This window comes from Triplophysa rosa, linkage group LG12 (assembly GCF_024868665.1).
Source record: "Triplophysa rosa linkage group LG12, Trosa_1v2, whole genome shotgun sequence".
Lineage (NCBI taxonomy): Eukaryota > Metazoa > Chordata > Actinopteri > Cypriniformes > Nemacheilidae > Triplophysa > Triplophysa rosa.
The window spans coordinates 24,310,422-24,324,962 of record NC_079901.1 but is presented as its reverse complement, the minus strand read 5'-3'; the positions used below and the strand labels follow the sequence as shown (position 1 = coordinate 24,324,962).

The 14,541-nt window shown below is 36.8% G+C and overlaps 3 protein-coding genes across 4 annotated transcripts; 1 reads left to right on the top strand and 2 right to left on the bottom strand.

Annotated features, from left to right (window-relative positions):
• Positions 1–3,326: 3,326 nt before the first annotated feature.
• On the bottom strand, positions 3,327–6,740 carry dcun1d5 (DCN1, defective in cullin neddylation 1, domain containing 5 (S. cerevisiae)). Of its 2 annotated transcripts, none has more exons than XM_057347320.1 (11): positions 6,625–6,740; positions 5,785–5,830; positions 5,648–5,682; positions 5,433–5,535; positions 4,960–5,051; positions 4,775–4,845; positions 4,588–4,679; positions 4,395–4,503; positions 4,097–4,201; positions 3,867–3,969; positions 3,327–3,775 (listed from the first exon to the last, which is right to left on the bottom strand). In XM_057347320.1, exons 3-11 carry the CDS (start codon positions 5,664–5,666, stop codon positions 3,720–3,722), a joined length of 750 nt encoding a protein of 249 aa, XP_057203303.1. In that variant the 5' UTR covers positions 5,667–5,682; positions 5,785–5,830; positions 6,625–6,740; the 3' UTR covers positions 3,327–3,719. The 2 variants fall into 2 exon arrangements, with proteins under 2 accessions (XP_057203303.1, XP_057203304.1); XM_057347321.1 differs by having other exon boundaries at positions 3,328–3,775; positions 5,640–5,682; positions 6,625–6,739.
• Positions 6,741–6,789: 49 nt separating this feature from the next.
• eif2a (eukaryotic translation initiation factor 2A) lies at positions 6,790–11,298 on the bottom strand. The gene is made up of 14 exons (XM_057347319.1): positions 11,251–11,298; positions 10,573–10,642; positions 10,414–10,485; positions 10,210–10,328; positions 9,936–10,035; positions 9,761–9,843; positions 9,599–9,672; positions 9,356–9,500; positions 9,144–9,260; positions 7,980–8,554; positions 7,787–7,900; positions 7,396–7,509; positions 7,249–7,314; positions 6,790–7,074 (listed from the first exon to the last, which is right to left on the bottom strand). The coding sequence occupies exons 1-14, from the start codon at positions 11,276–11,278 to the stop codon at positions 7,009–7,011; spliced, it is 1,743 nt and encodes a 580-aa protein (XP_057203302.1). The 5' UTR covers positions 11,279–11,298; the 3' UTR covers positions 6,790–7,008.
• Positions 11,299–12,239: 941 nt separating this feature from the next.
• serp1 (stress-associated endoplasmic reticulum protein 1) lies at positions 12,240–14,040 on the top strand. The gene is made up of 3 exons (XM_057347325.1): positions 12,240–12,492; positions 12,712–12,787; positions 13,536–14,040. Exons 1-3 carry the CDS (start codon positions 12,409–12,411, stop codon positions 13,574–13,576), a joined length of 201 nt encoding a protein of 66 aa, XP_057203308.1. The 5' UTR covers positions 12,240–12,408; the 3' UTR covers positions 13,577–14,040.
• The last annotated feature ends 501 nt before the right edge of the window (positions 14,041–14,541 follow it).

Sequence of the window (14,541 nt, the reverse complement as noted above, 5' to 3'; positions counted from 1 at the left end):
TAATAATTTTAACTCTTTGTCTTCTAATAATGGAATATATTATATTCACTATACTTTTAAGTGTTTAAATATCTCCCATGAGACAAATATTAAGATTTCGTTGATCTGTGATTCATTTCGTTGATCTGAAGATTGATTTTTCGCGCTGGTGGGTCAACTTTCAATAAACTTGTCAAATATATACAAATAATAAATATATTGCACATATTAAGAGAAAACGAGTGTAAATTAGGTATTAATGTTAATGCTGCTTTATGAATTATTGCATTCAATTAACAACAGAAAGATTGTTTTAATGAAAATCTGCATAAACGTGTGATGATCATAAATGTGGCGCAATCGCAATGCAACTCAATCGAGATTTAACTTTATATGCCCGAGAAACTGGCAGTCACATGTCATCCTGTGTAGTATGGATGAGGAAAATGTTAATCTTTAAACATGCAGCACAAAATGAAATTTAAGAGCTGTCATGTGAGGGTTGTACTTTACTCCTGTTATAGACACAACAGAACAAACTTCAAGCCTTATTTTGTGAGTATGTGCACTGAAAAGTTTTTTTTGGCTGCCTCAAATTTTAACGTTTGGCTAGAGATAATCTGCTGTATACTTTACAAACCAGCTGAAATTTCTTAATTTATTTTGAGGAGAATTATGCTAATGTCAAAATATGTTGCTGTGACTTTTTTGAAGTGTTCTGTGATTTTAATATGGAATATTAGTAAATCTGTTCAAAATGTATGTAAAAGAAAGATCTTTTCTATGAAACTTATAATAAATTAGAGCTTTTGTTAGTGATTCTTGTAACACAGTAACCTCAAAAAAAATTAAACAAATGAAAGCAAATGACCTTTTGGATGTAATTGGATGTAATTTGGATGTAATTGCAAATGAGTCTTAGTACTGAGAAAAGTCTTGCATCATTTGTTTAAAGAATAAACTTGTTTTGATATTTTGTTATGCAGGTCTATGACAATTTTCAGATTTGGGATATTTAAATTCAGTTTAAGTGCATGTTTTGAAGTCACTTTAAATAAGTATTTTAATGATTAATTAGATTAATTCGAATGAATAAACTTCTCACCATTTTACTGTAGATATCATGGAGTTAGGCATCAGTTCTCTGTTGAGAGTGATTCTCCTCTGGAACTCTGTGTGTGTCAGTAGTTACACAACCAACAAAGCAGCACACAGTCATGCTGAAGTGAACACAGGTAAAACAAACCCTTCACACGTCAGAACTATCAGGTCAGTGTACAGTCATCCAGGACAAACTCTGGAGCTACAAGATGATGGAAATGAAGGTAAGCTGCAGATAAAAGAATCTATATTGAAACGGTTTCATTCACAATGTTATGTGCAGTAATGTTTAATAGCCGAGAAGCATGTAAACCTATATATTTAGTGTAATATACAATTAGAAATACATTTCATCATTGTCAACCTCATGTCATTCCAAACATTTATTTTACATTTAGGCCTTTGATAGATGTTTTTTGAGTCTTATAGATTTTATTTTCAATATTTGTGTTCCCTGGGATCAGATTTCTGCACCACTAACAAAATGCTCTATACTAATACGAGTCAAAACAATGGAACGTTCTTCAAAATATCTTTTGTGTTCTGAAGAGGAAAATCACACAGGTTTGGAATGAGATGATAGTGGATAAATGTGACCCTGGACAACAAAACCAGTCTTATGGGTCAATTTTTCGAAACTGAGATTTTTACATAATCTGAAAGCTGAATAAATAAACTTTAAATAGATATATGAGTTGTTAGAATAGGACAATATCTGGCTGAGATACAAGCGTTTAAAACTCTGGAATATGAGAGCGCAAAAAATCAAAATATTGAGAAAATTGCCTTTGAAGTTGTTCATCAGGGGCACTGTGGCAGACCATCCACTCACAAAAATAAAGTTTTTATATATTTAAGGCAGGACATTTACAAAATATCTTCATGGAACATGATCTTTACTTAATATCCTAATGATTTTTGGCATGAAAGAAAAATCGATAATTTTGACCCACACAATGTATTTTTGTCTTTTACTAAAAATGTTCCCGTGCTACTTAAGACTGGTTTTGTGATCCAGGGTCACAAATGATGCATGATTTTTGGGTGAACCGTCTCTTTAACTGGACAATAATGTGTATGTTCAGTAAATGTGGTCAATGTTGCAGAGATGGTGCGCTGGTGGCAGACGCCTTTTGGATTGTTTGAAGGCTGCAACCTTCACAGCAAAGATCCTGTGGAAACATGCAACGGCAGTTTGAGGATTTCAAAGGTCACCACCAGCCACGATGGGCTCTATTTGTGTGTCTGTCAGGACGAAACTGGCAGAACAATCTCACCGTACAGAGTTAATGTTTTAAATCCTAACATGAAGGAACGGCGGAGGAAGACCAGAGAGGCGGAAGTTTATGACGACTCGGTGTCCGACAGCCAATTTGTAGCTGCTGTGACATCATCGGTTATCGTGACCTTTTTTGTGGCCTTCACACTAGGTGCCTTCACTCGATCTTATGTGATGAAGTGTGTACAAATGACAAGGGCCCGCATGCCTCGTAAGAAAGACCAACACCATAATAACGACCCAGAGCCCAACACAAATAACACACAACCCGCTCCCTTTGAAAGTGTGCACTTTTACATAAACCAGGACTCTGGAGAAGACACTGTGGACATGGTGGGAAGCCGAGCGAAGGAACATTCGATTCAGGACAGCGAGAGAGATGGTGACGTAGATGGCGCAGCACATGAAAGTGCAAATGACGGGAATGACGAATCAAACCAACCTCAGAGCGATGAAGAAGAAAACCAAGAATTTGAAACCGTACCGAGCCCACATCCAAAGAAAAGGACTCGTGTCATTAAAGTGTACAACTACGACGAGGAAGGGAATCGATACGGTCACATGAAAGACTCTGGGGTTGAGGGTGAAGACGAGGTCAGACCAAGAGTGAGAACAAAGTCACTGACTCGACTCAACGCCATTATGAAACAGGCAGAATCTGTGGACTTCCACCCAGACAAAGAATCCACAGACAGCCAGTCAGCTACCTAAAAAAGCTTAACAAATGTACAAGATGTAAGAACAGAACATTGTTCTGAAATCTCGCCACATTTAAAAAAACATCTTGTAAACATTTTGCTTGTCTTCATAAATGTATATTACGTGTTTTGACACCCTGCAGTAGTTACCAGCAATGGGCCTTTTCTTATCTGTCGACATTTTTATGCATATATTGTGAATATAATTGCCTTACAATTACGTTATGGACACTTAAATGTACATTAAAATTTAGAATATGTTGAAAAATGTGATTTTATTCCTACAGCCTTCTCTCAGCAGCGCCACACGCTAAGACATTCAATGCAATTCAATTCAATTACAACTGCTTTATTTATTTGCTTTTCAAAACACTATAAACAAAAACAAAACAAAAACAAACCAAACAGACCATCTCTTCTGAGGAAGAAAACAACACTGGCAATATAACAGTTGCAAGAATATGAAAAATATTTCCCCTTTTATTTGCTTTGTGACTTCTCTATGCCTTTTCCCAGTTTAACACTGCAAAAGTCTCTGTGTCTGTGTTTTCAGCGTTGGACATGTTGAGGTCACCAGTCCTTGAGAGGGTTGCCTTCTGCGGCACACCGAAAAACAAAAACTCTGATGTGCTTCAAACTCATCCGTGGATCTACAGTTCTTGCTATAATGCAATTCTGGCTTTATGCCATTCCACAAATTCATCCAGCATCACCGGCCCTGCAGGAAGTAGAGACGGCAGAGTCATTCAATACAGTGAGACGCAATTAAACACGAGATGGACACAGGACAAGAAAACCAAAAAACGTACAAGCTCCGTCTTCGTCGTAGTTGCTGAGGTCTGCGTTAACCGTACGGCTAAACTCCAAGACGTTGTACCACTGGTCCTTGTTCATGACTTTATACTTTGATTGCTAAAGGTGAAAAAAAAAAGAGAAAATATGTTTCTGTAAGTCACAGCACATTACAAATACAACTTTACAACATCTGAAACCAAGTTATCCCCGTGACTATGATGTCTAGAGAGAGAAAAAGACAAACCTCCAGAAACTGATGGAACACAGGGAACAAGGGCCACGTCCTCCCGAGCAGCAGCGCCAACATGGATTTTGCGGTGTCCATATCAAGACTACGCTGATCTTTATCCTACAAAATGAGATGTTAAAACAGATGTTGAAAATAACATCCTGAAATTAAGATCAATTCCAGACTAACAGAAAAAGATCCAAACATTAAACGCAAAATTTCACTCAAAACATTTTTTAGGGGAATCATGAAAAATGCCACTATAAATTAAATTTAATTCTTCATACAAGACTCTAGACAAGATATCTCTTACCCTGGCGAAGTCAAATGCGTATCTGTAAATGTTCTTAAATATAACTGGGTCGTTCAGTTGAGAACGCATGTAGTCCAGTTTGCCTTGCAATCTCTCTGTACAGTCACATCTGTAAACAAACACAAAGGTTTAATCACATGTGCAATCCACAACGTGTCGTGATATGGAGGATGCGCGAGAAGGGAATTCTTACTGTAGTGATGTCATTCCTTTCAGCCATTCTTCTTTTGTGAAAAAACCCATATTAATCGCTTCAAGCTTCCAGGCTAAAACTAACATTACAATCTGAAGGGTCACAGATACACAGTGGAAGTTATTTCAGTGATTAATGCAGATAATTACTCTTGATAAGAAAAATATGAACAAGGAATGGTGCTAACATTTTCTGGCTCTACACCGATGTCCTCACAAAACTTCTCCATGCTCTCTGGACCAACAATATCATCTGACCCTGGACACATTTAAAACCATGAGAAAAAAAACAGAAACTCATTAATAAGACATTATTGCACTTCTATTTAGAATGAGATGTATATACGACAAGAGAGGTTTGATATTAACATACCTGCATATTCATAAAACCAAGCGAGACATTTTTTGCTAGAGAACTGATCCTCTGGGTTCAACAGTCGTCCTGGATTTTGTGTCCTGCAGTAACTGAACATTAAAGAGATAAATAAATGTGTGTTCTCCTTTAGAGACATTTATTATTAGCACACTCAACATCATGACATCATTCTCAAAATCTACTTCTACTACATGCTTTTATCAGTTTATACTGAATTAACATTTTTTGGTGTTCACTTGTTCCCTCTGGACCAAGACATATTTCTTGAACATCGTAATTTTCTTCAAACATAACCGCACAGTAATATTACTTAGATATTTCTCTGTATACGATATTGTTAAGTGACTGTGGATATACATTTCATTTTCACTTTCACTCAAACACACAGATTTGAATAAACACACAGTCACTTTTAAAGCAGAATTTAAATGTAAAAAGGATAAAAAAGGATCAAAGTAAAATAGTCTTACCTGGTGATTTTACACTTTCTGATATTAGGATCTTCAGAACCAGATGACTTTCTTTTCTTTTTTACAGGCATGATGGAACCTCGGCCGGGTTGATTTGGTCTTCCTGAACAAATAAAAAACGACCAAAATGAACCGAAGCAAAACGCTGCTTTCCTTACCAACCAAAGCACTATTTCAGGGCCACAAAAGAGCAGAAACAAGCTATACCTGTGTACCTTTGGAAAATTTGTCCATTCAAGTTTACCAGACACTGTAAATGAAAACAAACATTCAATATCAAAAACTATGCAAGAAGCCTGTAACTGTCATTTTTGCACACTAAGAATCAGCAGTGAACCTGTCATCTACTCACAAGTCAAAGGTTGCTCTCAGACTTCCTTATGCTCGCTTGTCCAAAACTTAAGATGAAAAAGAAATCAATGTTTATGAGTGTTCACAAGATGAAAAACCAGAATAATAGTCACCAACCTTTGAACAACATGGTATATGTGGAACAATGGAACAGGAGAAATTCAGCTGGTGTTATTGGTAATTGACAGGTTGTAGGTTTAAATCTATCAAAGGTTTTTAAACATTTTGCCTAAGACATGTGCCTCCGTTTCAAGTTTGATTTTGATATGATTTATTTGAAAGAAAGTCTAAATTTAAGATGAACTGAAGATGATAGCTTCATATTGTGCATAGTGTGTCACTGTCCTGTGTGTAAGAGCTGAGGATCTATGCTATAAATGACTAAGCTTTAGACAGAGGAACAGCTAAGGCTTAAGGTATGTTTAGAAAAAAAACGGAGACAAAATAGACATTTAGGCTTATTAAACAACGCAATTAGAGACAGACAGGAAAATCAGTCGTTGGTCATTTACCTTAACATATTATTTCACACATGCGCAAAAAATCGTATAAACGACAAAAGAGCGAAATAAAGAAACAACAGCGAGACAACTGCATCGGCTTTGTGCGTGCTAAAATGGCTGAATCACCAAAGACTGAAACTCATTAAAAGCGTAAAATACACAAACATAACAAAAACAAAACCGTCAGTTAAACTCGATCAGCCGAACTGAATATAAAACACACACACACGAATGTTGTGAGAACATAGACCGGCTCATCTAAATATTACATGTAAACAATCATTAAAAACCCTTAACAGATTAAAGATTCAATGTAATAAAACGTGACTTTATCAAACCTGATATATCTGCTGGACGAAACTCGTCCTGGCCGGTTTACTAGTTAATAATTTTAACTGAAAGATCAGCGGCGTTTGTGCTTGAAATAAGCGACTACTTTACTTTCACTGGGGAATGAATAACTGCTTCCGGGTCACCGGCCGACAAAATAAAAGCCACACGGCTCGATTTTCAACATCTTTATTTTTGTCATCAGTGTTCTCTCGTGCTGTACATTACATTGCATAGCAATGTTGCTTTAAAGAATGTCATCATTATTTCAGGCATATACACAAATGCAGGACAGACTCTTATTTGGTGGTCATGAGTGGTTTATGAAAAGCATCTCCTATCTAATATGACTTGAAAATTGATGACAGATTTGAAAAGCTGGTAAGATGTGTTTACACTCCTAATTCAAGGTCGTCCAGCTCCTTCAGCAACTGGGCCTCCTTTTGAATCTTTTCAAGCTGTAAAAATACAATTAGAAGCATTACAACGGTTTAAGTTAAGATCCACCCCAAACAACGTTTATGAAAAATATTAATTACTGTGTATGACATATGTAAAAGCATTCAAAATTCATTGAAAAGTCATCATTTTAAAAATTGAGATGTCGATGAAATAAAGCTCTACTACAGTACCTGATTTTTCTGCATCACTTTTCCGGCCACTTGCTGTTCCTTCAGTTCATCAATGGCTTTGAGTTTCTGGAAGAGGAAATAGTCAATATAGAGTCATGTCTGGTTGTTTATTCTACATAAAATACAGCATATTATTTGAAATTGCACCTTTTTCAAGTTCCTGATCTTTTTGTCAGTTTCAGGGTCTCCAGTTGTCTCAGTAGCAGGAACAGTAGGGGCGGGGTCTGTAACTGGAGGCGGAGCTTCATCAGACTTGCCATCCTGTAATAAAGGAATACAAATGTTGAAAGAGGTGTTTGTAGGAGCACACCGGATCAATTACTTTATAACATTAAAAAAAATTGTTCTATTGAAGTACCATTTATTACATATTTATTTATTTATTACATTACTCCAGCAGCTTTATCACAAATGCAGACTGCAGAGACCCTCAAAATGTTCTAAAAGTCATTCAGTTCTAAAATAACTTTTAAAAAAAACCCAGAAGGGATACTGAATGAGTAACAGTTCAACGTGGAAACTCAAAGCAATCACGTGCCTGTTTGGCAGCTTTCTTTGCTTCACGTCTTTTCTGTTTTTTCAAAGCCTCTTTGGACACTTGCTTCTCTCCGGCAGCACCAGGCTTCATGTTCTGCGCTGGCTCTACTTCATGCTTAAAGAGACAAATGATTGTCATGATCTCTGCCCACGGGACGTTCATAATCACAGAAATCAACACAACACAAGCTCACCAGTTTGGAGCTGGCGGTCGGGGGTTTGTTACGGAGAGCAGGTGGCCGATACGCCTGGGCGGGTTTGGCTTCGGTACTGCCCAGCTCACTCGGCAACGCTTGATATTTCACTGGCTTCTCTGGGAATGTTCCGGTAGGGAAGGGTTGCCATAACACTTCCCAAAGCTCTCTATTGGACGGCATCTCGTGCTTGTACAACACAGTGCCGGTGTAGTGCCAGATCTTGTAACCGTTGCTGACCCTGAGTCTGGGAGAGCAGGTCGCCGTCATTACATGCTCGCCGTCGGGGCACCAGGAGAAATGTGTTGTATCTTCAGCCTGGGGTTTGGACACCTGCTTGTATTTCTTCACGTCCCAAACTTCCATCTGGCCCCTTAAGGTTCCAAAGCCTGCGAGAACCAGGATGTGTCCATGAGGGCTGTAGAAAGCTGCGTTACGGGGACCCGTGCCGAAGTCAAACACAGACTCACACTTGTGGTTAAAGATTGTGGCCTTGGCAGGCATAAAACCATAAACAACACAAAACTCGGTAGAGTTGGGGCTCCAGCACACATCGTATATGGGTCCGTTCTTTGCTGTGCAAGACAAAAAACCAAAGTCATCATATGGGTCACGAAAACTATTTTGTTAAAGTCATAACTAGGGCTGTCAAACGATTAATCGCGATTAACCGCATCCAGAATAAAAGTTTGTGTTTACATAATCTATGTACTGTACATATTAATTTTGTATTTATAAATACAAACACATACACATGAATACATATTTAGGAAATATTTACATGTATTTATTTATATTACTAATAATTGAAATTATATATAAATGTTTATTAATTTTTAGATTTTCCTTAAATATATGCATGTATGTGTATGTGTTAATAACTACAAAATTATTATGCACAGTACACAGATATTTATTATGAAAACACAAACTTTTATTCTGGATGCGATTAATCGCGATTAATCGTTTGACAGCCCTAGTCATAACATTTCAAACTGTACACAGTGCTTGATTTTTAAGTTTTCGTTCCTGTATTCAAATGCTATGCTGTATTATACACCTAACTGTCAGTGCAATTAATTCAAATGAAATCAAATTATTTCAGGGAATTTTCTTTCTTTTAAATCTATAGTTATGAATTATAGATGAACTGTCGGTACTCACGCAGTTGTACTATCGCACTCTCTCCATTGGTAGCAACATAATGTAACGTCTGTTGTCCATAATAAGACGCTCCTGTTTTATCGACATCTGTGCTGGCGGTCACCAGAACCGCAGTGGCTTTACGAGAGGAAGACAAAAGTGCACATATGAAATTTACAGACAACATGTACCCAAAAAGTGAAATAATGTTTGTAAGGACAGTGATAATGTACCTTTTGTGTTCCACAGCATGGTCACTTTATCAGCTTTGAAAAAGCTTTTGTTGGCCAGTGCAGCAGTCGGACCACCGAAATTGGGATACTGATAGAGTCGCACAAAAGAGGGACAACCTTTGTTTCCAGGAACATAGGCGGCAATCTGCAGCAAAAAATATTATTCATTATTATTGATATTAATAATTATATTTACATCACACTCTGCAGTAATGTTAAACTTGGTTTCAAGAATTCGGATACCTTGTTTGGCTGAGGCCCAGAGGACAACACAAACTCTGACACTTTTTGAAGGTGAAGTTTGTTAGCAATCGTTTCTACACAACAAAACACAGTGACATTTTGACAAACATCTTGAACAAACATGTAGTACAGCTACACAAAAAATGTGTAAAAGGGTGTTACCAAATTTGTTGTTCTCAAAGAAGTGAAGTTCATTATTGACATTTCTAACAGCAATGTTTTCATCATCTGCCCAGCTTGGACACCTTTGAAAAAATATAATACAAACAAGCACAAAAAATGTTTGAGTTAATATAAGAAAATCAATATAACAGTAACAAAATTCAGAGTAACTCACCATCCCGTAATCTTCTTCTGATAGAATGCTTTGACAAGCGATCCTGTCTGCAGGTTCCAGAGCTGCAGGTTTGCATCTTCCTGAGGATTATCCTGCGCTTCTGATAAACAAAAGAACAGAATAGTGACCGCAGTCTGGAAAGTCAACGATAAATGTAAATCAGTTAAGAATCATGATGCAGGAGGTTGCAACAAATCTCTTGACTTGCTTAACCATGTAAGACTCAATGCAATGATTAAAATATATCAGGTCTTTATAAATATCACGTTCTTACTGGTATATTGCTGCCAGGTGGCCAAAATGGTATTCAGAGGTGAGAATTGCAGCGCGGTTGCTTTGGGTAGATCGAAAGACTTCACCAATTCACCAGACGGAACTTTGACCACACTGACCCTGTCAAATAAACGCAGCGAACATGTATTCACTCCAGGGTCAATTCTGAACACAGAGAAGTACACAATGCACACATCATACGTACTGTGTCCCATTGCACCACCCAAACAGAGAGCCGTCGCTGCTGAACACCATGTGTTTCCCTGGCAGCTCATCTCTGTGATAAATGAAACAGTCAGTGTTAATACAAACAACAAAGCTTCAAGTTAAAATCTTTCACTATGCAATAATGCCCATAACTCGCCTCTTAAATTCAGAGCTTTCCTGACAACTTGGAGGTCCACACAACAGCGAAGAGCCATCTGATCCTCTGACTGTTTTCCATTAAATAGTGGGTTAAAACAAGTACAGAAAGAACAACCTTGTTTGAAAGTTAAAAAATGACATGAGGTTTAAATGTGAGGTAGGGGCGGTCGGTTTGAAGATAGATTTGGAGTTTGAAGAGAAATCTGTAGTCCGAATAATACTTGGGCATTGCTTTATGAGGGGTGCACACTACACAGTGCTCTACAATTGTTGATGGGTGGGTTGTCATAAAGAGAGAGAGCTTAAAAGACACATTAGCAATAAAATTACCGTAATTTGCACAGGAAAAAAATACGCTAAACCTCTTGGTGATCCCATAGAAGCCATTTATCAGCTAAGCATAACATCAACCAAATATTATCGCGACTTTTCATTTTATATTTGCGTACATGTGCACGTTTTCAGACGTTACATTTTCTCAATTATCTGAACTGTAACTGTGATCATGTGGCGCAAACTTATGAATGGCAGCCTTAGCACGTAGGTGCCGGCAACACTGAAAACGTGAGAACAATTCACAGGTTTGTTATTTCGTAGCATGCTGGTATCATATATGAATGATTTGTTTTTATGCTTCTGGAACTGAACATAAAACACTTTTTAGAGCAGAACTCACCTGCCAAATGAGGAATGGGGGGTGCCATTTTGAAAAGGAAATACGAGAGTAAGTGACGTCACAGAACCCCACGCCTACGTCCACATTTGCCGCCCGAGTCTTGACGTATAAAATGTCAAAATAAAATACGTATGTTTTCGTATATTTTAGTTTTTAAGAAATATATATTTTCACATTTGTCTCAACAGCAAATAATTTCAAATATTTATTAACTAGGTTTGGTAAATTACTGTGATATGGATCGTTGGCTAATTATTTAAGGCAAACCAAAAATCTCTTAGTTATACTTTTACGTTAATTACGATTTGTTTGTCCGCTTCATGAAAAAAGGCTTTATTATAAACGGCTGATTTATGGTTACAACTGCAAGTTCTTTTTTTTCTACATCAGTTTCAGTTTGTATGATTGGCTCAAGCACTGATGAGTAAAAAAATGTGTTTTTCCTGGATAAGCATTTTGAAAAAGTGGGAGAGGAAAATCATCAAAATATCCTCTAGAGGGCGCTTAGCGGCTCAGAACACAAAAAGATCAATTGAATGGCATGTCTCAAGACCGTTTTGTCGCAGTGGAAATATATGTGCATCTAAACCTACAGTCTAAAATAAAAATATAAGTAAATATAAGTTGGTAAAATATAAGTTTGACCAATTCACCAAGAAAATGAAATGAAATACAATGCCGCAAGCTCCATTTAATAAACGTAAACAATAATGCAAGCGGAAACCACTGTACCAATTGTGATTGGGGCACAATGACCTGCGTTGAGAAAAGTAACATGTATCACCTGGTAACGTCATCGGCTGCTTACAATAGCGGCATTTTTGAATAATAACAATAGAATAAAAACACCGACAATATCAAAAAGTGAATAGATCGAAATATACGGTGTAGAAAATAAGAAAATAAATCAACTCTTCCTGACTGTTAAGCGTCAACTTCCGGGCCACATTTTCCGGAATTTTTATGCGTGACGTCTTTCCATTCTTCCGAGTTGTCCACGTATCGTGGGTGGAGTGAATTCTTTCGTATGCACACGTAGACTTAAATTTGTACATCAGTGCTATAGCACACGTCAACCGATCCCGCCAGAACTCTTGGATTTATAACATTATTCACCGCTTTTTCTTTTATAATTAACATTTACCTTAAGAGTGAGAGATGGTGGCCAAACAGAGGATTCGCATGGCGAATGAGAAACACAGCAAGAACATCACACTGCGGGGCAATGTGGCCAAATCCACGGTAAATCTCAACTTTTACTGCTTTACATCTATTAAAGTGAAGATTTTCTGACACGTGTCATATAAAATGGAGTTGTTGCATTTACTTTTAATTAATGTCTAGTGGACAGTTGTGTATTGACTAAATAGATTGTGTATCATAGTTAAAAGTGTTACTGGAATTGAGTTTTATTGAAAGCTTATCAAATGTTTTACAATGTTTGTCAATATGTTTTAACAGAGATTTGCTCAGGAGGAGAAGGCAGTGGTTGGACCATGGCTTCTTGCTTTGTTCGTCTTTGTAGTATGTGGATCAGGTGAGTTTACAATCAAATAAATCTGCTTTCATTTTAAAATAATTAATTGTTGTTAACTTGTAATGTGTATTGTAGGTTATATTATAAAAGTTTTTTTTTTTACCAAACACACACTGGAAGCAGTGAGCTGAGTTAAACATGAGCATTATTACATAACCCAGAGTGTTTAAAGAGACAAAGTGCATGTATGCCATGGTCAAATATCAAGTCTGAAGCACAGGCTTTGATCTTTTCATTTAGTAAAAGTTAAATTCTTCAAATACTATGCAGTTTAATTTTTTAAACCATGTTTCAGTTAGCGTTTAAATTTTTATTTGAAAAAAAGGTGAAATGTATTCTGGACACATTTACTTGAAAACGTTCAACTTGAATTCTTTTCATTTGCATGAGAACCTGTTTACGTTCGCTTACACTGGTGCACTGTATTTAACGGTTGAGCTTTTAGATATTCTCTAGATACTGTGTCTTCATCTTATTTTCGATTAGTAAAATCCAACAAAATGAAATGTATTAAAATCAAGTTTCAGGTGAACATCTGGTTCGTTTGAGCATGGCAATACTTTTCTTAGTACCATTACAGTTGTTCCCCGACCCCTTATAATCACCATTAAATTTAATGTCGGTCTGTACTGGATATTTTTGCTTCTGATATTGTTTGGGTTGAGTGCTTAATGCATGTGGATCAGTTAAGAAGAACTGTCAAAAACTTGAGAATGTTCTAATGTTTTCATCTGTTTTCTCATAACAGCAATATTCCAGATCATTCAGAGCATCAGGATGGGCATGTGAAGGGTCATCAAAGTTACTTTGTGCTGTTATCCTCTCCTGGCTAAAGATCATCATTCCCCTTTACTTATTTAAATCTTCATGCTTCTCAAGGTCTTTCACTACAGCGACGTGGTGCCTTACTCCAAAACTGGAGGAACAATATCTTCTGAAACATTCCAATATGGGACTTATAAACAAAATTGCTGCTGAATTCATGACCAAGGCAATAAACTCAGAATACAGTTGACTGTTATGAATCGTTCTGTTTGTTTAATAGAAGTGCACCATAGTTATCATTTGTTATAGATTTCGGACCAGTTCAGTATAATTGTTAATGTTATTTTGTATTTTGCACCTTTATTGGATTTCCTTCTACCATTGGAGCTGAATTTGTGTGTTCTTTAACTGTATGTTTATATAAATGAAGGTACACATGTTTAGTTTGGTGTGTAGACATGAAAGAAAAAATAAAATGTACTTTCGCATTCAGGTGTCGCTTTTGATACTCATCATATTTGCAAAACTATGTTTTTTTATATGACAAAATACATTTCTTAAAATGCCTAAAATTGAGAATGAAAATGTGGATTTGCAATTTTAACCTGAATATATTTAGTACTAATGAAGCAACTTTACCCACAATGTATCTTGTGTAGACCCTGCGATTGTGTCATAAGATTAAAAGAACCTTGTAGGAGTCCTACAATATCGACTTGGACCTTTTTGAAAGGCAAAAGAGTCACGATTTATAATACCAGAAATATCTATAAGGGCTTCTGGGTTGAGAAGCACTGCTTTAGTGTGATAGGGAGCGCAATTTTATTTGACCATTAGAGGACAGCATTGCTGCAGCACAATCATGCTTTACAACACACTTAGAAATTGTTTCAAGCCTCTGGCTAATGTGAACATGAATATTTATTTATCACAACATTTTCTCACATAAGAAAGACGAATTATAAACATCTAAAACATTTAACAGACAG